Source organism: Nesoenas mayeri (assembly GCF_963082525.1).
Source record: "Nesoenas mayeri genome assembly, chromosome: Z".
Lineage (NCBI taxonomy): Eukaryota > Metazoa > Chordata > Aves > Columbiformes > Columbidae > Nesoenas > Nesoenas mayeri.
In genome coordinates, this window is record NC_137542.1 from 32,730,654 (window position 1) to 32,754,305 (window position 23,652).

Sequence of the window (23,652 nt, forward strand, 5' to 3'; positions counted from 1 at the left end):
GCCCATATGGCAAGAGAGGTTCACTTGGTCAAATCTTGTGCCTCCCTGGAAGGCTACAGGAGAATGACCCACAGGCTCTCTGCACAGCCCAGCCCCACTGGCCAGCCTCCCACAGGGGCTCAGAGGCAGCACTTGACTCACTCTTGCCAGTCTTATTCTATTTTTTATCATATCCAGAGTGGGAGGGTAGGCAGGGGTGGTCCCTTTGCTCAGCACTCTTCAGGCCTCAACCAGGCACTACGTTATCTTTGCAGGCCCAGACAGGAGATACTATACATTGGAAACACCCATCCACTAGGGGAGTCACCTTGTCATACAAGGAGATCAGGGTGGTCAAGCAAGAACTGCCTTACATACACCCATGCTGACTGTACCTGGTCACCTGCTTGTCCAATATGTGCTGCATGATGGCACTCAGGATCATCTGTTCCATTATCTGCCCTGGCACCAAGGTCAGACTGACAGGCCTGTAGTTCCCCAGATCCTCTTGTGGCCCTTCAAGTAGATGGGCATCACATTTGCTAACCTCCTGCCAACTGGGACCTCCCTGGTTAGCCATGTTTGTTTATGTCCTGTTTGTACTTTGTTTACTGGCTTTTTAATGGTTGACCCAAGGCTACTCCACTGAAGAGGGGAAGTGCCTTGCTTTTGGCAACTCAGCTCCCCATCTTTCTCAAAGCTTTAAGCATTCAAGAGACAGCCTCGAAAGAATCAGCCCGTTTACAGAATCATAGTACAGTTTACAGACAGTAATCATAGAAGTTCAGCAGTTAAAAATCAGCCTTGATCTTCCATGAAGCATCTCATGAACTACTTGCCTTCTGTATGAGGGAAAATAAAATATTAACACATTACTTGGTGGTCCAGCATGGGCAGGCATAACAGTTTTGTATTTCCCATCCTATTTCAAGATCCATCCTAAGCAAATGAGAAACAAAGGAAAAAATTTCAAAGCATTTCCCATCTTTCATTAGAAACTTTATTACATTAACCTACAAGTATGTGAGGTGAAATAAATGGTAGTGAAGGACAGAGGGATGAACATCAGTCATCTTTGGAAAATAGATATATTTTCACAACAAAACACTTTTTTGTTACAGCTAAGAAAAAAAGCCAGGCATACTTGAAAGGTTTTCTTTAAAAATATATTACAGATCAATCATATCAAAGTGAAGTCCTCTGGGCTAAAAAACTGAACATAGAAGAGATAGGTTCAGTGCTCTAGCACTAGTATGAGTGTACCAAATGACAAGATTTTCTGTACAGTAATTAATGAACATGCACTCATTTGTTTTCAGTCATTTAAACGACTATATATACAGTCTTTAATAGAAAGCATTTTTGTCAAAATTAGCTCTGTATTCTTCACTCTGGACTTTAGAGCTCCAGTATAAGGATTATTATTCAGAAACATACCTAATAAAAAAATCGGAGTCACAGTACTTGGAAAAGCCAGTATGTTTTAAAAAACACATTCCTCACTTTTTATTTTGTTTTATCCTAACTTCACTTCAATATTAACTTGAGTCTGCAGATTGTCTCAGCAGAAAGTATGAGTCCAAAGTATTCTTTCCCATGTGCATCTCCAATCCAAATTTATGGGAGTTGTCTGGGTATACCAAGATAAGGACAAAGTTTATGTGTAACAGTGTGTTGTGATGAAAAATCTTTGATACAGTAAAAAGCCTTGAGGTTCATTATGCTTCTAAATGACCAAAATTACTATGCCTGCATTATTTAAAAGCTAAAGTTTTTGCTCACTACATATTTTAAAACCAGGTATTAACACTGTGCGGCTTTTTGCACTTTATTAAACTGCTAACAAGTTGCTAAGGGATAGCTATCTCCGTTTCAATGCTATGTTTCTCACTGTTGTCATGTGAACATATAGAGGCAAGGCATCTCTTTCCATTCCCATCTGTAGTGAACCCAATTCTCTGAGTAGGTGGCGTTCATTAAAATTATTGTACCAACTTGCTTATTAAGTTCTCACCACAATGTAGTATGCACGTTCACAAATATTTAAGTTCCCTGAAGAGCATACTGGGATGTAGAAAAAGGGCTATGTGACAGTCATGAGGATTGCTTTGGGGATCTATTAAATTGACAGCAGATTGTACTCCAGAGCAAGCCTTCCCAGCAGTACAGGAGGCAGCAGGACTGGTCACCGTGCTTTTTTCGTCTGGAAAGATACATGGCTGTCATTTAGCAAGAATGTATGACCCCTGCATGAAATCTGTTTTCTGAGTGTCTACCAAGGATCATTCACTGAAGTAAATTCACAAGTTGTTTACGTGATCTATGTGTATCGTAAATCTGGCTTGGATGCAGACATTGCTTTTGCTGACTACACAGCAGGAGTTTTGCCCACATCTGGAAAGACAGACTTTGGTAATATGTATGTTTAGAATATGCACAATAGGCAGAATTATCAGAAACTCATCTGTTTTCATGAGTATTTGGCTGAATACAACACTTGAGGATATGTGATAGACTCAAAAATTTCAAACAAATATAATTTATTCAGCTCTTCACTTTTCCTTATAAAGAGAACTGTTTATATTATAAAGATTAATTTATCTGGTGATCTCCAAATTTTACACAGAGTAAGAAAATAATTTTTTGTGAGCTCACAATTGCTAAATACAGCATTTGCTATTCATGGCTTCAGAGAAGAAAGGTTTTATTTTAAAGTCTCTTTCACACAGTACAAACACATGTATATACCAGTAGCACTACATGTTATCTATACACACACAAACTCAATCAATACTTTGTCTTACGGAGGGATTAAATGGTAACTGACTTTTGAAATCTTGTAGTTAATTTCTGTACTTGCAAAATCCAAAACTAATCAAATCATTTATTGCAAGGATATACAAGAAATGCCCAAGGAATTGCAAACAGACAGTGCTCATGGCCAGCAAGAACCAAGAATATTCTGGGGCACTTACACAGGCACATACTTTCCCAGGCTTGAGCATGTCCACAACAACATCTTCAGATGCAGATCTCTCATTTGTCACCACTTAAGTGACAACAAATAAAAGCAAATTTTATTTCCATTTCAGCTCTGGAGTTTCTTTTTAAAAGGCTTCCAGAAGTTCTTTCAGTTTTTCTTCCAGTTGATCCTCTGCCACATTTAGTATTCCAAAGGCAACTGGCTGAGATTTTCTTAGGAATATATCAGTGCTGTCACAGTAGCGGTCATTCCTTGTCTCAGACTGTATTGCAGCCCTGACTTCAAGATAAAAACGGTCTTGGCACTCCCTGTGCTAAGCCAGACAGCAAATATACCAAGCTCTTGACCAATCAACTGCCCTTTGCATTGTTAGAGCATGTCACAGGTCTCATGTGCCAAAATGGGACCCTAACACAGAAAAAAGACGATTAGTGTCTGCCATTACATGCCATGGGATGCAACCGTCTGTATCCTTTCCTTATCAGTGGGGGATATACCAAGCTTCAAGACAACCTATTTGCAAGAAGCTACAGAGTTTCCACCAGGGCAGGGTGAAAAAGCCTGTTCTGTTGATGTTACAAGCATATTAGCAGGTAGCATCACTGGCAGCAGCAGCAGCTGGAGGTCATACTGCGACATAATGTTTACGTTCCTAAAGGTAACTTCCCACTGAAAGAGAAGGTCGGGTCCCTATCAACCATTTAATTTTTAGGCCAATGTGTCTGAGGGACAATTTTGCTTGAATGGATGGATATCCTGACAAATTTAATTTCCACTGAAATGTGCAGCTCGTAACAGACTGTTTTGGAGGGAGATAAAGGAGCTTTTTGGAAAGATGGACTCCATCCATACAGTCAACAGAATAAGCTATACATAAAAGAGGGACCGTTTTTTATTTCTGCATTCCTGTTATTATCCTAGACAAAAACACCTTGAGTTTTTTTCACAATTAATTAATTAACTATGATGTATTAGCTAAACACCTCTGATAGACATCAGTATGACATGAATTCTTACTTTAATCCTCTCCCTCTGCCAAGAGGTCCCTTTAATCAGACAAAATAAAGGCCAGTTGGCAAAAATGCAAAATAAATGGACATGGCGTAGAATATTTTTGCACTGACAAGCTAGATCTCTAGAAACACAGACACACGGTGTAAAAATGGAGACACAAGTTAATGAAGACTGGGGGGTACATGTGTCAAATTACTAGCAATGCAAAAGACCAGCTTAAGCATGTGTTTCCCTACATCAACTATAAAAAAGAAAAGGTGCTTTTTTAGCAAGTATGCACAGAGATTGCTTAGTTATTTCTATGAAAAAAAATCAGAGCACTTTACTATTTTTATCCTATATTACAGTCATTATTACTACCTGTTTATAAAATGTAAACCTTTCCTTGCAATTAAGATTTACAGCAGTCATCACCTTTGTCCACTCCTTATATAATCAGTCCATGGTGTCAAAAATAAACTGAACTGACATATTTTATGAAGTAATTACTGATATGTTATGGATTATTAGTTGTGTATGGCGGGAATAGTAGACAGAACTGCAACATACGGAGCTGACTGTAGCAAAAGATTTGTTGAAGGCTGGTACTGGGTCTCCAGTACCAAGAGATCTTGAGGCTTCATATAATATTGATGTATGCAATGCCTTCATCTCCAAAACTATTCAAGCAAGGTACACACACCACCAGTAATGGACAAAAAAAGCCTGATGGTGGATTTCCCAAACAACTCTAGTATTGTGCTTACTTATCCCCATCACATCTTGTTTCTCAATATGTGCTGACTAAAGATCAGAATGGAAGGTAAAATTTGGCAAAGCAGTTTTTCTTCTACAAAACTAGTGAATCAGATTACCTGTATGAAGTGGTATTTGGTAAACTGCACTGTCCTGGGAATATTTCTGTTCTGAAACATGACAAACGTGAAGTCTATATTTAAAGCCACTGAAATGGGATGTTATCAAAACTGATCTGCTAACTAATATTTTTAAGCCACTATATTACAGTATAAATGTCTTGCATACCTGTTTCTATAAAATTCACTGCCGTGAAAAAAAAGAATTATCAGGATCCCCAGAGTGTGGCATTTGTCCATCTGTCACTTGTATACACAATACAAACCTCATGTTGAGATTCTGTTTAATGTACAGCAATTGTCTGCTGGACAGATTAGGAGCCAAATATGATGTTAAACCTTAGGGAGGAGCACAACCATGCCACTTTGCCCCTTGAGAGTCCCACTGTGCTACACATCAGCTTTTGGGGTCATTCACTGCTGACCTCCTTCGTAGAGGATGTGGGGCTATCTCGAACTGGTAGCAAATCATAATGGCATGGAATATGGCTGTTTTTTGGAAGATCATAAGGATCCTGGCTGAAACGTCCACTGCTGCTGAATGCTCCCTGGACAACACTCACCGTAGGTTCTGTGACAAAAGAGAGCACATACAAGGAACACTAGAAGCGGCAAACAGAAGGCAAAGACTGTATTTCATTTCAGTTTGCATGACAAAATATCCTCTCCTTTCTGCTTCAATCTAATGATTGAGTGCTGAAACACAGGCATAGAAACAAAGGCTGATATTGAGGTGTTTTGGCTTCACACTAAGTTACACCTACGGGCTTGCATCAGGGCCCTGCCATGAGCGTATCTACTGACAGAAGCAAGTGGACCAGCATCTGTTCGTTTTGTGTGGACAAGCTAAAAGAAAGCCCAAATTTGGGGCTTTTAATAAAGATTTTATAAAAATCCTCAGAAACACAATGGAGATATTGATAGATTTCAGAGGAAAATTGATAGATTTCAAGCCCTGGTGAGACCACATCTGGAATATTGTGTCCAGTTCTGGGCCCCTCAGTTCAAGAAGGACAGGGAACTGCTGGAGAGAGTCCAGCATAGGGCAACGAAGATGATTAAGGGAGTGGAGCACCTCCCTTATGAGGAAAGGCTGAGGGAGCTGGGTCTCTTTAGTTTGGAGAAGAGGAGACTGAGGGGTGACCTTATTAATGTTTATAAATATATAAAGGGTGAGTGCCACGAGGATGGAGCCAGGCTCTTCTCGGTGGCAAACAATGATAGGACAAGGGGTAATGGGATCAAGCTGGAACACAAGAGGTTCCACTTAAATTTGAGAAAAAACTTCTTCTCAGTAAGGGTGACAGAGCACTGGAACAGGCTGCCCAGGGGGGTTGTGGAGTCTCCTTCTCTGGAGGCATTCAAAACCCATCTGGACATGTTCCTGTGCGACCTCACCTAGGCGTTCCTGCTCCAGCAGGGGGATTGGACTAGATGATCTTTTGAGGTCCCTTCCAATCCCAAACATACTGTGATACTGTGATACTGTGAATCTCTAATAGGGGACAGAAAAGGAAAATGGTATCCTATGACATGTAACATACACTTTATTCCATTCCAGAGACCATTAGGTTGACTACCATTCTACAAGACCTGCAAGTTTTCTGTAACTACAGCAGCTACAGTAATACAGTAACTAGATGGGGCACATGTGAAGGAAATAGTATGTCTGTGGGTGAAGATGCTGGTTTTTTTCTGGTCAGGAAGAGGAAACATCTCTTTTGTCCCTCTCATAGACTTACTCCAGCTGCGTTCAGTACTTAACAGCCTAATGTAGAGCTGAATTACATTGCAATCAAATGCTAAGTTTATATGATGCTGTTCTTTAAAGAAAGGCTTTCAAATCAGGGAAATTCAGAGGTACGTCTAGGTTACAGAACACAGATGAAGGTATTTCACTCTGTTCTTGTGAATTACACCACTTAGCTCAAAAGAATGAGATTGTTGTTACAGCTTTTGAACAGAAAATAAAATCTGAATGCATCATCATTTTTTTCAGTGATTTTTCATGTGTTTTGATTAAACAGTTCAAAAGATTAAAAAGTCATGTGTTCTTTGTTCTTAGCCTTCAACATTCAAAGTAGATTTTGTACTTACCGACTTCATAAACATTCTTATTGGCAGAAGTAGAGCCAGCGATCTCAGCGTAGGGGGAGTCCCTGCGTGCTGGTGATTTCATTTCAACATATCCACATTCTGAACTTTTTGGTACAAGAGCCGGTGGGTCTTTTATAGTAGCATATGGATTCTCAGAACTACTTAGTGAGCAATTACTTAAATTGTATTCTGAATTCTTCACTAGATCTGCAGAAAGGAAAAGCATCTATTTCTCTCAAGCATGCTACATCCTATGGACATTGCTACTTAACACAGTATTCTTTTCTTTTGAGTTCTATAAAGTCACTCATAAATGAATATCGAAATGGAAACCAGTCATAACACTTCAACATCGTTACACCGCAATTAATGAAAGCAGCTTTACTGCCATGCTCTTTCACAGTATTGGTCTTACCATCAGAAAATTCCTGTTGCAAAGTCTGAGTACCTTCAATTCTGGTTAAAATAGTAGCTAGCATTAAATACAGATAATGTGTAGAATCAGTTTGTAAGAGGCACTTCAGAACACTTTCTGCCCTTCCAAGTGAACTCAGGACACTGTTAAAATAAGTGATCTAAGCTTGCTGCCAGTAGCAACATCTAGGCAGATGGTAAGGTGATTTTTAGGGATGGTTTAGCTGGTACAAGGTCTGAATACGCAGCCACACTAAAAGAGTAACCAGCTTTTTACAAGATTCTGTAATGTGCACGTAAGAGAACTGAAAAGGAATCATCACATGGCTTGTCATTTCAGGATTTAACTGAAAGATAAATAACTAGTTTAAGAGATGTATTTTCTTAAGCTGCGAAGATATTTTATGGTGTCTGTGTTACTTTGTTCTCTGTGGGTGTTTTGGGGTTGTTTTGGTTTGGTTTGGTTGTTTGTTTTGTTGCTGTTGTTTTTCTTTTTTCTTTTCTCTCTCTCTCTCCTTTTTTTTTTTTTTTTTTTTGGCGATACGTTGTGTTATTTAAGCTTTAGAGCTGAGACTTTCTCAGCTTGTTCCCAACCCTGAGTACCCAGCACGACACTGACCGTGGTAAACATGTCGGCAGTTAGATGCTTATAACTTTTTGACTCCTTCGAGATATTTTAAATTGGGCTTCCCCTAATCCTCTAAAACCATGTCAGGTATAATAAATCACTCCTTCATCTTAATTGTTCTGTATTATACACAAGGTGACAAACCAGCTGCTTTTGTCTACATATTTAACTCACTATTCCTATGGACTTTGCCGGGCATTTTTCATTGTTTGGATACCCAGGCATTCCAGTCACTCTTGCCCCATATAACAAAAATAGTGACACACACCAGTATGGTCCACTATAAACTCTGATGAGAAAACTGCATAATTCCAAAGACCAAAAATATCACCACTACCCTGAATTTCTGAAGCTTTTATTTCCTCTCTATGTATTAATGCTTTTTTATCCTTTCCAAAGGCCTGCAGTAAATGTGGTGAAGCACTGCAGGCTTGCAGTCATGCAGTCCTATATTGACCATGCCAGTTGCAAGAGGAATTGACCCTCTTTTAAAGCTTTTCATCAGAGGCAGCATGCATCCTTACCTGTCTCACTAGGTTGAATTCAAGGGCCATTGCCCTTGTGCTCTCTAGAACAGAGCCATTTCATAACTCAGCCATTACAGAAACATTTGATGTATGTGCCACACAGGGGACTTACAGAGGCTTGTTTTGTTTTGCTTTGTTTATAAACCCTCTCTTCAAAAAAAGAAAAACTAACAAATGAACTTCATGCATGGATTCAGTGTCTGGGAATAATTTAGTCCAAAATGATTTTATATTATCTTCACACAGAAATCAAAGATAATTTGGAAGAGTAAACTGAATATTTACATAATTTCATCTAAATAGATCAGAAAATAAACTCACCTTTCAATGACTTTCCCAAATATCCCCTATCAAGTCCAAAAGCACCTGAGAAAAATGATATAAAAAACAGAGTAGGTTTAAAATCAAAGAAAAGTTATTAGATATTGGCTTCCAAAGCTTTAAAAATTGCTTTGGGACCAATTTCTACCTTAGCAGGTTAATTCTTTTATAAGCACTGTGAAATTGCTCAGTATAGGATACAGAAGCATTATTACTGTTTGCTTGCAGATTTTTCAAACAGTAGTTTCCTGAACAGGGAAGGTGCTTAAGGTCATAAGGGACCATTCAGTTATCTCATTTGAGCTCACATATGTCACAGGCTGTTATGTTTCCACTAGTGACTCTAGAATAAGCCTAATAACTGCTGTTTAATTAAAGTATATTTTTTGTCTGGTTAAACCATATCTACCAGAAAGTCATCCCGTCTTGACCTAAGAATCTCAGCGTATGCAAAGTTCACTCCAATTCTTGGTACTTTGCTTCCAAAGTTCATTACTCCCATTGTGTTGTCCAAGGTCATTCTGTTCCAGTTCCCTGTCCTGCAGAAATGGCCTGAACACCTAGTGCCTAAGTTTACAGCTTTGCAATTGTCTGTTAGTAACAGATTTCTCTTCCCAATATAAACATCAGCAATGAACAATGCCTGACAACTGTCTTCAGAGACCTGGCACTTAACTTGGTTATTAATCCATTCAAATAGCTGTGATTGATATTATGGAGTGTTAATTTTTTAATCAGATTGTATTGTGGTACTATGCTAAAAGCCTCACAAAAGCCTAAAATAATTTTATCTATACAATATCTCTATAAATAAACTTCAGAGTTTCCAAGAACGAAATCATGTTATTTGAGGAGACCTAAATCAATTCATTTTATTCCTACCCATCTTTATGTATTAGATCTCATGTCAGCTGTTCTGTTGTTTTTACTAAGACTAATGCCCAGGTCACCAGCCCAGAGTGCCTCAAGTAATCCCATTTGATTTCTATAAAACCAACATACTATCATCATTCATCCAGTCCTCTAGAATCACCCACAGCCAGTACCTCTTAGGAGTCTTAAGTGCTAATGTAAATGCTGTAAGAAAATGGAAAGCTGAGCGTTAAACATTATGACTGAAACCTTTTCTAAGAAAAAACAGATCTGAGCCTGAATTGTGGTTAGATCAAGACTGCATACTGTTGTTCTGATTCCCAGAATCTGATACTGATAAAGATCAGAAATGAAGGTAATTAACTGATCTAAATTATACAGGCACTGAAAGTCCCTTTTAAGGGTTTCACTGGTCAGAAATATGGTCAATGCAAACCAGCTCTTTTGGAATGCATGAGATCGGGAAAGGATGAAGAAACAGCAAAAGATGGCATCAAGCAGAATACAGCAACTCTCACCACCCAGAAATTGTTCTAGTTACGGTCTTTTAAGAAATTTTTCTCCTAAGGCCTTTTAGCAAACAGAAGGCTTAGCTTGGAAGATGCTCCTATAATTTACACCTGAAGCAGCTCAGATCATGAGAAACTAGATTTTAAAGCATTGATGCCATTTGGTGAGAATTAAAAATAAAAAACAAACAAACAAACAAACCCATAATATATGCAACCTCTACTTTATTAATAAGAATATGTAATTTTGCCAAAGCAGACCCTTATTGTACAATACCTATTGTTTTATGAAACATCGATAAGCAAATCTTTTTAGAAAAATAATATGGGATTATTTTGCATCTCATGTTCTGCACTGGGCATCAGACTGATTTACCATTCCTCACAAGGAGTCACTTTTTTATTTCTAAGGGTATGGCCTTAAAGAAAGGTCAAACCCATAACCCTGAACCTCACACACAGTCTCACAAGCCTGGCATTACGCTGAGAGACAGGGAAACATCCCTGCTTTCCCATCCATCCCAAAGGCAATGAATAACATTCACATTCTCCTCCTTTTTTTCCCCTTACCAAGCTCATTGAGGTAGCCACCATGTTTCCAATCTGCAGGCAGTGTTCCCGTGTGGTCCATGACAGTGCCTCGTTTTCCAGGTTCCACATTTTTAAGGTTCACAAACAGCTGATTGTTTTTTGCCTATTTCAAAGAAAGATGGGTAATAAAAACTGAAACTGATGGGAAGTTGTTGAATTCCCAGGTGGCAATCAGGGAAAGCAAAAAAAACCACCAAATATGAAATATTAGAGGAGAAAGTAAAAGAAAACAAAGACTAATTGAGACAGAAACATCCAGATTTTTATGTTTTACCTTTGCCATGGTCAGTCTGTCCATGTTGTTGACAGGAGGTGGTGTAGTGCATTGAGTTAGAGTATGATAACTAGGGTTAGAGAAATAGTGATTGTTAGCATTTCCACCATTACTGTGAGGGATGGTTTCTGAAAAGAAAAATAAAGGAAAGTAAGCAACTAAAACTAACATGGCATTTCTTTCTTTGGATGTTTTTTGACAGTACTGCACTATTTCAGAACCTGATTTAGAGTTTCTTGGAAAAAAAAAGGTAAAAATCTTGCATTCATTTAAAGGAATTAGAGATACAGAGCAATAACTGACTAGTCATGTCCTCACTTTCAGCAAAGAGCATTCACAAGGGTTACTTGCTAACTTCTCTTTCTGCTGTGGTCTCTTGCTCTCTTCTACCTCAGTAGTCATAGTGTTGTCCCAATTATAGACACTTTTACCATCGAGTTCACAGCAACATTTGCTGGTGCTTCAAGAGAACCACCACTTTTGGTGATACACCTTTCTTGTCTCTGGCAACTGTTTATTCTGGCTTCTTTACCTGCTGCCTTCCTTAAGAGTTGTGTGCAAAAGACAGCACTGCCTCAAGTTTCATGTACCCATTGCATCACAACTCACATGCACTTTCATAGACTGAACAAAACTCCTCTTTTGTTTTAGGAACATTGCTCTTTCCCTTCATTTGTTTCAAACTGGAGCCACTCTGCTCTCTGCCTCTCTACAACACCTTGCCACAGCTAGTGAGAAATTCTGATTTGCTACATCTGTAGCAGTCTTTCTGTATTCAAGCTGTTGGCATTGAACTTAAAATCTCAGTAGAGAGATTTGTGTGCCTCATCACATTCATCCTTTTGCCACACTTCACAGTTCTGTTTAAAAATAGGCACAGAGGAACAGAAATGTCCTTTCTTCAACTGTTTAATGCAGAAAAACATTTGAGGGTGCAAAATGTTACACAATAAAGCAAGGTATATTGTCACTTGTTCCTTACAATTGACACATTTTACCAGGGTAAGCCACCTTCAGAGTATCAAAAGCACAGATTAAAAGACTGTGAGAACAAACTAAGCAGCTATAGATGCTGGGCCAGCATCCTTCTGAACTCAGGTGAACTGTCCCTGGTAGATGAAAGGTAAGCACACAAGTCTATCATCGCATCCCACTGGTCTCGTGTGGCAGTTCACCAGCACCACCGCCAGTGTGGTCTCAGGGGCTGCTCTCCTGCCAAAGGCACTTGAGATCAGAGTCTCAGCCTACTTCTTCCAAGAGGGAAAGCCCCTCCTGCCTGTCTTTCCAGGAAGGCTTCCAAGGCAGATCTGCAGATACTCTTTTTGAAATGGAATATGTTCCTGCTCACAGCAGCCCTCACTAATGCAAAAAGGTGAAACATGCACATTCAAGCCCTGTTAGGTGCAAATTTGAACTCGTGCAGAGCTCTGCTAAAAAAGCACAAAGTCAAGACATGGAAAGAAAAAGATCTGTTCTAACTGTCACTTACCTGAAATGGTGTAATCTGCATTGATGACCCTCATAGCAGGGGTATAGGTCACTGCAGGCATATTTGTTTCTTTTCCTTTCTGCTTATGTCTGTAAATGATGAACAGCACTAGCAGGAAAAGCACAATCAGGACAAGAATGATGATGCCTGCTATAGCCCCTATCTGGTAAGAATCAGCAGGGATGGCAGCACTGGTATGGCTTAAGCTGTTCAAGTTCCCCACTATAATTACACCAGCTGAAATACAAGAAGAAATGAAAATATGTGGCATAAATTCAGAGGCTTATATGTCAGGAGCAGAAGACAGTAGTTCACTTCTAAATCTTCCTGCTAATTTAACTGGATGTAATAATTCCGAAATACAACTTTGTCAGAAACCAATGTGAAGACAATCCTAGCCTTAAGGAAGAGCATTCATCTTCTTTATATAAAGACAGATTTTCATGGAGCTGAAAAAGTAATAACATTCTCTAGGCAAAAGCACAGTGCAGGTAAAGCAGATGCTCTGTCAGCAGCTTTGGACAGCACAGCACAGTACTGTAAAACACGTCATACGATCTACACTTGAGTGCTTTGTTCCAATAAACTAACACTGAAGCATCTAATACTTACAAAATCTACAGAACATTTAACAGATGTAATAGAATGGACGACTTGAACACACATGCCTCATCGCATTCATTTAAGGAATGAAATAAAGATGGCATTTAATAGGTTAATACAACATTTATATAAAACAATTGCCATAATTTTATTGCATCTAGGCTTCACCTTGATCACACCTGGCCCCTTTCCAGCCTGGGCTGCAGTAACATGTTCCCGTGATGTGGTCGCAGGTTGAGTTGTTCAAACAGTCACATATCTGCCGGCATCCATACCCATATGTACCTGGGGGGCATTCTGCACAAAATAAGTGCAAATAAGAATCAGGCATAGTCATTACTTCCTAAATGTTTTGGTGTTACAGATCCACAGCACCATGTGTGCCACCATTTGTTTCTTTTCGTATATGGCCAGCAGATGGCAATGTCTTATTAGTGGTAGACTTCTGTGGAAAAGATTTTGTTAAGCGGACTTCTGTGTGTGTCTATGTGGGAAAGGAGAAGGAAAAGGAGAAGCAAATTGTGTTCAGAAGTGATTTTCCTTTACTGTAATGTTGCTGCCACTAAGGCGGTGAAATTAGCAAGGAAAAACAAAAAGGGCAGAAGACAGCGATGAAATGGACAAAATGTAAACAAAGTGCCAGTTCTACACCAGAATGTCAAGCCTCCCAGGTTACTCAGATACCAGTGCTTAAAAAGTCACATAGTCGTATGAGTGAAGCCAGACATCTGGCTGGTGTCATGTCATATGACAGATGTGCTGATGTGGAAAAAGAGCAAGAGATGAATGCCATGAGTCTAATATACACCACACATTTATATAAAAATGAAACTGGTCTTAGGCTGCTTATGGCATACTTTGAGACTGTCATGTATACACTGAAAAACTACTTACAGAAGAAAATGCTAAATTATTAAGAACTAATTGGAAGAGTTTTACATTTTTTTTTCTCTCCCAGAATGATTTGCATACAATAATTAATTACTGATCAAAGTGTATCCTAGATCATGTAATTAGCACAGTAGAGAATTATCCTACACTGATAAATATTATTTCTTTTAAACTGCCGCTTCTGTTACTGTGTGGCTTCCTACCTTATTGTATCTCTGATGGTTTGAGGGACTGTCATATTACTTCACTCTCTGACACTCAATTTTCTGAAAGCTACCAGGAGTTTTGTAACTATTTTAATTTGTTTTTCTTTTTTTTAAAGAGTATAACTCACAATTGGTGAATAACACAATAGGTGCCACAGAAATGTTCCTGAAGTCTTGATCAATTCAGACTCAAGTGGAATGTCATTCTTACATACCTCCTTCTTTTCTTGGTTACACTCAATAAAACAAGATTCTAACCACTGAAGTCAATGGGTGGGCAAAAACCATCATCCCATAATATATTTTGGCATTTTGAAATTCAAATTGGAATTAAAAGTCAATTTTTAAAACCGACATTCAAATTCAGAAATACCAAAACACTTAGTTTAATGTTGTTAAATCATCACAATCAAATTATAGGATAAAATATAACATCTCTAAAACTTAATAATAGAGTTAGATTTGCCGAAGTATTCAAGATGATTTTTTAATATAATGGCATCAAGAGAGGATCTTAAAAAGTTTATCTTTTCCTAAACATTATTGCTCTTTTGAAGTGAAACATTAAAATCATTGGAGTAGAACAAGAAAATGTGAATAGCTAATAATTACATGTTGCCAGCTATTATTTCACTGAAATAAATATATTTGTCTAAATAATTCAGATTTTGCTGCAACTGTATTTTTCCTAGGAAAAAAAAAATCTACTCCCCGATTTTTAGTGGTTCTACCGTAGATGTTGATTAGCCTTAAAATCTAACTCCTGTTGCAGCTGGGGGCTAGACCCACCGCTGAGGGAATGAAGTGTGTCTACAGGGATGTAACCTCCCCTGCCTTCTGCAACAGTGCTGCCAGGTGTGACACATGCTGTCCTGGCCACTGCACAGCCCTTCAGAGCCAGATGCAGCTAAATCAGTCCTGGCTATAGGTAACACATAGTGTCCTCTGCCCAGAAGAAGCAAAGCCCTGTACAGGTTTAAACCTTCACAACAGCAGGTTGAATGGATTGTTTTGCACTGCAGTACAATGCATGAAGAGTGGGAGCACCGCTCTGCAATGTTAACAAAAGCTGGACTAACAGTTCTGTGCTTATGAGCCTGATTATTCCTCTAATGTTGTACAGCGTTACACCACCATTGATTTCAGTAGTGCTATTCTTGATATTTCTGAGTAACGCATCACAAACATACAAAAACAAAATGCCATCTCTTACGCTTTTGTAATCCAATTGTGTTGTAAAACCACATGGCAAAGATTAATTTTATCCACTAGGATTGATGTGGTACTTCTTTAGTTTTCTCACTATCAGTTTTCATTGTGGTTTATGCTAATGACAATTACTTGCATTCATTTGTTACTTTCACATGACAGAATTGTTGGGGTTTTTTTAGCATTATGTGCAAAGCAAGTAGAATGTAGTACAAATGCCTCATATATGTAGCTGCAAATTGAAAGAAACAGGCACCACAATCGTAATCAGTCTTAATAACTAATTCTGTGGGCTTTTTATCTGTTTGGAAAAAGCCTAGATCCAGCTCCCAAAGGTCCTTCCCCACCAAAATTGCCACTGAAGTCAAGAGGCTGTATCACAGCGCTGGCCAAAACAACAGAGTCAGCTCAGGGTTTTGTGTTTGCTACTGGGCACGAGCAATTCCTGCCCGTACTCACTCTGCTCGCAGTGCTTCCCCATGAATCCCGTGCGGCAGGTGCACTGCCCGCTGATGTGGTCACAGTCTGCTCCATTCTGACACTGGCATATCGATGCACAGTCCTTCCCGTAAAACCCTAGGGGACATCCTGCAAGACAAGGAGTGGGAGGGGAAAAGGAGTGAAACAACTGCTCTAGAAATAGAATACAAATATTCTGGTTAAGTATGTTATTGAGGAGTAATTTCTCTAGCCCAGCTACTCAACATAGAATTCTACAAACAGTAGATCAAGATCTACCTTATTTTAAGTTATTTAAAATACACATTAGGCAAAAACTACATAAAAAAGAGGTTGGGAAACTCTGTGGACAGCAGATGTTCAGAATAAGGCAGCAAGAAGGGCTCCTCAAAGAAATGGGTTTAAGAAGATATTTGAAAGAGGAGAAAGAGACGAGTTTGTGAATCAGAGCAGGGAGTCTGTTCTGTGATGAATAAACCTTTGGACATATTTTCTGCACCAAGTTGAAGAAGGAAAAAAACCAAAAAACCCACACAAAATCAAAACATATTGTATCTTAGCTCCTCACAAAGATACCATTTCAGTATGAAGAAGACATATCACTGCAAAGAGGTCATTATTCACCAGCAGGAAGCAAAATAAGCATGTTAGCTGACAGCTGAACCAGTATAGTTAATGTCTTCCAGAGCTGCATCCATATGGCCCTATAATGTATCTGTTATTTCCTGCCACTATGACACTATTCAGTTGAAAAAGCAGAGCTCTGATTTTATGAAAAATTTATTTAAACACTGAATGCAAAACACAGTAGTCTTCTTTTTCTTGAGTTTAAACATAATGGTTGTGCACAGGTTACAGACAGTCAGAGTGCCTGGATTGAAGATAAACCAAATTGAAGCTGTAATATGATACAGATAAGAAGGCAACTTGGTCAATATCTATCTCTAACAAATGTTTATTTCTTAAACTTCGTGTGAACTCTTACCCACCATATAATGAGTGTCATATACCTACACCCAGTCACTGCACTGCTTGTATTTTTATTTTAATAAAACACATAAAGAAAATGAAAAAAATATTCTAACATCACAGTCTAGTGAAGTTTCTAAGTTCCAAATAAAATAGCTTCTACACCAGTATTGGAACTAGAGGTGCTAAGTTAGCACTGTTGTTGCAATTGCCCCTGAGCGGTGGCAATTACAGGTATGAGATGTACTGTATGATCACTCTGCTGTAATAACAGAGACTGCGCCTCAGTAGACAACAGCTACAGCTATGCTTTTCTCGTGGCTTCGGTCAGCTCTGTGTTATCTTACAGTCTTGGTTGTTGGGTCCCTGACGCTATAGTGTCTCCTGGGGATGTTTCAGAAAGGGAAAGTATCAGATGGTAAGGTGGAGAATGCCTGCAGAGCTGATACTGTTCATGCTACAGACTGCAGCCGGAACTGCACATGTGCATTGGCAGCATCTGAACGTCAGGGTCATTCATTCTGCATGTTCATATGACAAACCATTCCAGAAGGATGTCCATCTACAGCCAAAAGTTGTCTTCTTCTGAAGGAAGGATAAAGAGGAACCTGAATGTAGTGGCCAGTACTCCGCCAGTGCTTATACAGGGGCCTCCCCTGCAACCATGTAGGTAATGTGGTTGTGTCTTCCTGATCAAAAAATGTTCAGCAGTGTGGGATGAAATCAATGAATAAAGTGTGAAAACACTGAAGGACAATTCTGTCACTGATTCGTAGACTAACACAAGGTAACAGAAGTCACTCACTTTGCGTACAGTAAAGGCCAGTCCATCCTGGGGTACATTTGCACTCCCCATCGTAGGCACTGCAGTAAGCTCCGTTATGGCAGTTGCATGTGTGGATGCAGTTTGGTCCCCAGTGAGAAGGTGGGCAAGCTAGAAGAACCCAGAACAATTAATTAATCTCAAATGTCAAAGATCCTTGATACCTATGAACGGAGCTGCTTACAATCACATGTGAGTACTCATTCATTTGAGGTTTGTGGTTTTTCTTTTAAACACATTTTTGGGCTCCTCAAGTCTGAGAAAACAGCCACAGATTTTTTATTTTATTTTTTTCTTAAACCAAGGAATCATTTTGCTCTAGATTAAAAGTGCTGAAAAAGATTAGATGTGTGAAAGAAATCAACAATACATACTCGATACTCAGTAACTAGGACATTCATACCAGCTTTCTCATAGAGAAAGCCATGTAAATTTCCTTTCTTAATTATTTTTCAATCTGCAAGCAGTTCAATTGAGCAAAGACAAGGGGATAAGCCTTTAAAGCCCCAAAAGTGAAGAACAAACAGAGAAGGTTGAAACACATCTTGCAGCTTAGAGCTTTAGACCCAATCCTAAACTTACTTCTTGTATTTCCATTGTTAGATACTAAATAATTGCCTAAACACAGTGCATGTAATCAGGACTATACCTTAATCAAGTTAAGTCAGCTGCTTCCGTGGGTCCATATCTCTAAAAAACAAGTAATCATCTATACAGTGGAGATTTTTTTTCACTCACAATCATATTGACACATTTTGAGACAGAATTTTACCGACTGCTGTGAAACTGCCATGGTGAGTGAATTTGATACTATGTGCTTCCATTAGAATAGTGAAGTGGTTCCAAAATGCAAATTACTATTCAGACATAGCAAAAGATAATTTTCTTCATGTCGGAATATCACTAAGTCCACAGGGTAGGCTAAGAATAGCCCCTTTCTATTGATTAGGATTCACATCTTGAGGTTTTTAGTGTTTCTCTAGTAAAGAGATGCATAATTTTATAGTTTTCTGGCAGTACAGCATGAGTATTTCACAGGAGAGAAGAAAGAGGTCAGACATGGAACCCTTAGCTTTATTCCTGTGTAAATTTAAAAAGGCTGATGACTAGTTGTTGTTGTGTACAGATTTGGTTGTCCACAGACCTATCTGAGAGCAATAAAAACTCTTGAATCATTTAATTGTTTGCAAAATGACTCGTCTGTGGGGGCTGTGTTTTTACAAAGTGTAATCTTTGCCCAAATTTCACTTCAGTAAGAAATATACGACTTTGTATTGAAAAAAAGTACTAAGTTTGGTTTTTTTTCCGTTTCCACTTCAGTTGTGCCTTGTAATGATTTTCATTATTGTTTTTTTGTCTGAAATAAGTGGTCAACTAAGAAGGAATGTAAACCACATACAGATGAAAGGTTCGAAGTTTCAAAAAGGTTGCTAGTTCCAAAAGAAATTAATGGAATCATTATTTTCTATGTGAACGAAAGGCCTTTATACAAAGCAAATAAACTTCCTCTGTTACGGTCCATGAGCACAGCCTCAATAGACGCTTCCATTCATATTGCTGGCACCATTTTCTTGTTATTGATTCAATGAGTAAGTCCCTCCTCCTCCTAAATACCCCTATTCTGCTACTCTTCCAACTACCTACTTATTTTACCATAAAAACAGGGACCTTTGTTGATACTGGCTTCCACAGGAATAGGCCCAAGATTTATTTTGGTATCATATTGAGTTGTGCATGCTAATCACTTCACAGAATTTAGCCAGCAAAGGTTTTTTCCAAATTGACCAGCTGTTACATTGCACTGGTACAGAGCCAGTTAACCTGGACCAGTCAAACCGTAAATTATATAAACCAATGAGGCATGTTATTAGGAAACGGGCATCCCTGGAAACCCCAGCACAATGTCTTTTGAATTTTGACGTATCAGGGTCTGGTATAGCTTCTTTTAGTAATATAAAAGGGGTTGACTGAAATTTTGGCATGCATATGTTTCAGACTGTGCAGATTTGGTACTCATGGAACTGTATATGCTTCATGTGAGAATTTTGCCCCAAATGTTTTTTTCCTGTCGTTAGTAATTTGCATAGACCCAGCAAGGCATCTGGAGAATGCCTAATTATTTAATAAAATAACTCTATGAAACATAATACAATTAGGGCCTAGCCCTTCTCCAGTTTAAGTCACTAACAGAGTCTTCAACAAGTTTAGCATACCAAGACAGTACTCAACAAGTGAGGCAGAATTACACTAAAAACACTATCTGTGAAATGTTTATAAAAGGAAGAAAGCGAAAACTCCTTCAGAAAGTTATAGGCACTCAAAAAAAAAGTCATACTGAAAAATTTCTTAACAAAATGTTCAACAAGAATAAGGATGGTCTTCCAACCAGAGCACAAACTTGTATCAGAAAATCTCGGCTTTGTTCTGAGCCTTGCCAGTAGCTCTCCATGCAACTGCAGTAAGAAAAAAACCTTATATTTCAGTGCCTCAGCTTCTTATTTGTAAAATAATAACTCTGTTATGAATAAGACTATCCTGAGGATACAAGTCCTGGGATGTTCACAGCCCTACTGTGGTAAGATTAAATAATTACAGGCAAGCAAACAACAAGTCAAGAACTCCCTCTGCAATGCAAGACTCATCAGGTCACATACTTTTTCATGTTGGATGAGACCTCTAGCATCAGCTAGTCCAACATCCTACTCAAAGGATCTTCAAGAATTATAATTTCACAACCTCTTCCAGATTGGGAGATTTCAGAGCCTCTCTGGACAGTTCCTGTTCTTGACTACTCTCACAGTAAAGATTTTTTCTCTTGTACCTAGTAGAAGTCACCCTTGCTGCCGCCTGTGAGCACAGACTCTTGTCTTTTCACAGTGCACTTCTGAATTAAGTCTAATCCAGCTTCTATACAACTCTTCTTTGGGCAGTGGAAGACTGAAAATCAATCCCTCCTGTCATATGCTGCAGCCCACTTACTGGAAAAATCATAGTGCAAATGCATTTCTGGTAGTGCTGATGAAACAAAAAAAAGTTTAGGATCTTTTCATTATATACCATAAACTCCTCATTTCTGACCTAAACTGTGTTTCTTTACCAAAAAGTAGATTATTTAAACAGCTGAACCCTCATTAATTCTTAAAAAAAAAAAAGGAAAAAAGCTGATACTTACGCTGAGAGCAGTCACTACCAATCCAGCCAGGGTAACACTGACAGGACCTATCAATAGGATTACATGTTCCATTATTGGTGCAGGTGCATACTCCAATGCAGTTCTTGCCAAATCTGCCACTGGGACATACTGAGAACAAGTTGTCAGAATTAGAACTCCTTAGTAAACATAACAAGATTGTATTTTCTTTATTTCAAGAGAAAGCAAGTGATATTAGGATCAAGAAATGTATTGCTTAGTATAACCTTAAAGTGACACATTATAAATTATGGTAAGCCCATTGTGCATACTCATTATACAAATAGTACAAATAAGAATACAGTGGGTTTCATACTTAAGGATCAAACTTTCAAACAGTTTAAATCTGCTTAAGATTCCTAATTTATAAACTACACATATTGCAACAGAAACTATTTTTGGTTTTATAGTTTCCAAGTGACAGAATAAAAATTATTACAGTGCCTGGTCTCTGCAGCCCATAGAATCTCTATTACAACTTGTACCTTCATTACAGAGAGCTCCTGTAAATCCAGGTAAGCAGTCACATAAGCCAGTAATATGGTGGCAGGGACCACTGCTGTGTACACACTGGGGACATGTCTGGCTGCAACGGTGTCCATAAAACCCAGGGGAACAAACTGGAATCAGAAAGAACAAAATGTCATTGCTTCCTGCCCTTTCTATACAGCCATGATCTACTCTTGAGCACACTTATTCCTGACTTCGAATTAGTTCTGCTTTCTAAATACACAAGAGTTGCACTGGTGGTTGTTATTCTTCATACAGGTCAATGCTTTACACTCATAGAAGGAGATTTGCTTATCTTTATCAAGGGTTTACTATATTCTAGTTCGTAATAACGTAGTTGACATTCTATTACTTGTCAGGGCACATTAGACTTTTGTTTGAAATGTACATGTACTTTATATATTATACATATTTGGCTATACATTTTACATCCTCTACAATATGAACTTCTTCTAAAGCATTTCTGAAGACAAGTAAGTTAAAAAAATAGAGTGGATAGCTTTATCTGTACATGCCTAGGGTCATCTTAGACCTTGACTTCTTAAATGTTTCTAACTTGGAAGACAAACAGACATTAATTCACTGAGAAAAACATACAAATGTTTTCCAGTCATCCTTTCATTTAAGTACTCACCATACTCATTACATGGTACAGACAGCTACACATCACCTAACTTTAAGAGAACCTGAGACAAGAAATACAGAGTTGTCAACTTCTTATGCTAAAGGCTGGGGTGGGAAAAGGGCTGTTGAATTAAATCTCCTTCTTTGTTGCTCTAATCCCATTTGGCATTTATTTCCTGATAGATTAGAATATTAGGTAATGCATCGAGAGAAATACCTGCTGCACAGCAGCAATTAGCACTGATGAAAACTAACTTGGAATCTTTTCAATATTTTAATTTCATTCAAAATTCAGTCTTTTAATTATACACTTGATACAAGCAATGTGGGCAGATCTCTCTAGAGAGATTAACTTTTCCAAGTGAAACAGCGCCAAAAGGTCTTCCCGCTTACTGAAAAGGCACTTTCTGACTGGGATCCAAATTATTTGTATGACCTTTGTCTTCCCAGCCTTCAGGCCGCGCATCAGAGGGGGGCTCTGAGAGCCACTGGACTGGAAGCCTCTTGTCCAGTTCACAGGCATAGTTCCAAAACACAGGCAACACTTTTACATGTAGTGTTACACTTAGTCTGCCTTTGGATTAACTGATTAACTGCAAGGCCTTCAGAGATTAGATAGTGAGAATAATTACTGCAGTTAGTTAGAAATGATATGGGAATACTTATGCCACAATAATGTGGGATTTAATAGTGTCACAGGCAATCACATTCTTCAGCTTGAAATCTTGCCATTCCTGGAGTGTTAGGACTTCATCTTCCTCTGGTTCTCCCTCTGCCTTCTAGTAATCATTACAAAATTCACATTCATCAACCATGTTTGGAAATGCTTGCCTTGAGAATGGAATGCCCTGCTAAATTTATTTCTTTGAAAGTCATGTGCATGACAACGTCACAGTACAGACAGCGAAGAAAAGTTTTACCATAAGAAAAAATGCACTATTAATCAGAAACATTTGTTAATTTTAGATAACACTTGTTTCAGTATACTCATGCATTTTGACCCAATATACAATCAAGGAGTGTTTCATAGTACTTCATACTGCAACTAACAAGGCATTATGGTATTGTATAATATGTATTCCAAGTAGAGGAGGGAGAAACAGAAATTTTAAAGTATTTATTTTGTCCTTACTTCTCTGACAAGTAGTGCCTCTGTATCCTGGCGCACACTCACAGATTCCATCATCTGGAGAGCAGGATGCTCCATTCTTACAGTAACAAGACAACGAGCAATTTGGACCCCACTGTCCCTCTGCACACACACTGTCACAGTGAATACCTGCAACCATAAACGAACAAAACTGTCAGCCTTTGTAAAAAACTCTTATTCATAGTTAGTTTGAACTTTTGGTTCTCAGAGGTCTCATTTTTAAAATGCAGATCATAAAACCTGTTTTGAAAGTAGCACTAACATTAGGAAAACAGAACAAGGTAAACTTGCATCTCTGCTCCTGCCTTCCCCTAGAACAGTAAATTTCTTTCATATTCTAGCTTTGATGAGATGTAAATAAGGGCTGATTCTGCATTTCTGCAGATTCACATGGAACATAAGTGCTCCATGGGATGATGCCTTCAGGTTTCCTGCTCACTAATACTTTAAGATCTACAAAGATAA

General features: G+C 38.6%; 1 protein-coding gene across 1 annotated transcript in view; it reads right to left on the minus strand.

Moving 5' to 3' along the window:
• Positions 1–5,240: 5,240 nt before the first annotated feature.
• MEGF10 (multiple EGF like domains 10) overlaps positions 5,241–23,652 on the minus strand; it is a gene marked incomplete at both ends in the record, with an annotated part of 77,173 nt that continues 58,761 nt past the window's right edge. Inside the window, 12 exons of the mRNA XM_080362938.1 lie at positions 5,241–5,401; positions 6,928–7,134; positions 8,818–8,862; positions 10,770–10,893; positions 11,065–11,192; positions 12,554–12,790; positions 13,325–13,453; positions 15,922–16,050; positions 17,696–17,824; positions 20,886–21,014; positions 21,389–21,523; positions 23,170–23,316. Coding sequence (XP_080219064.1) covers positions 5,241–5,401; positions 6,928–7,134; positions 8,818–8,862; positions 10,770–10,893; positions 11,065–11,192; positions 12,554–12,790; positions 13,325–13,453; positions 15,922–16,050; positions 17,696–17,824; positions 20,886–21,014; positions 21,389–21,523; positions 23,170–23,316 — 1,700 coding nt within the window. The remainder of the gene's footprint in view (positions 5,402–6,927; positions 7,135–8,817; positions 8,863–10,769; positions 10,894–11,064; positions 11,193–12,553; positions 12,791–13,324; positions 13,454–15,921; positions 16,051–17,695; positions 17,825–20,885; positions 21,015–21,388; positions 21,524–23,169; positions 23,317–23,652) is intronic.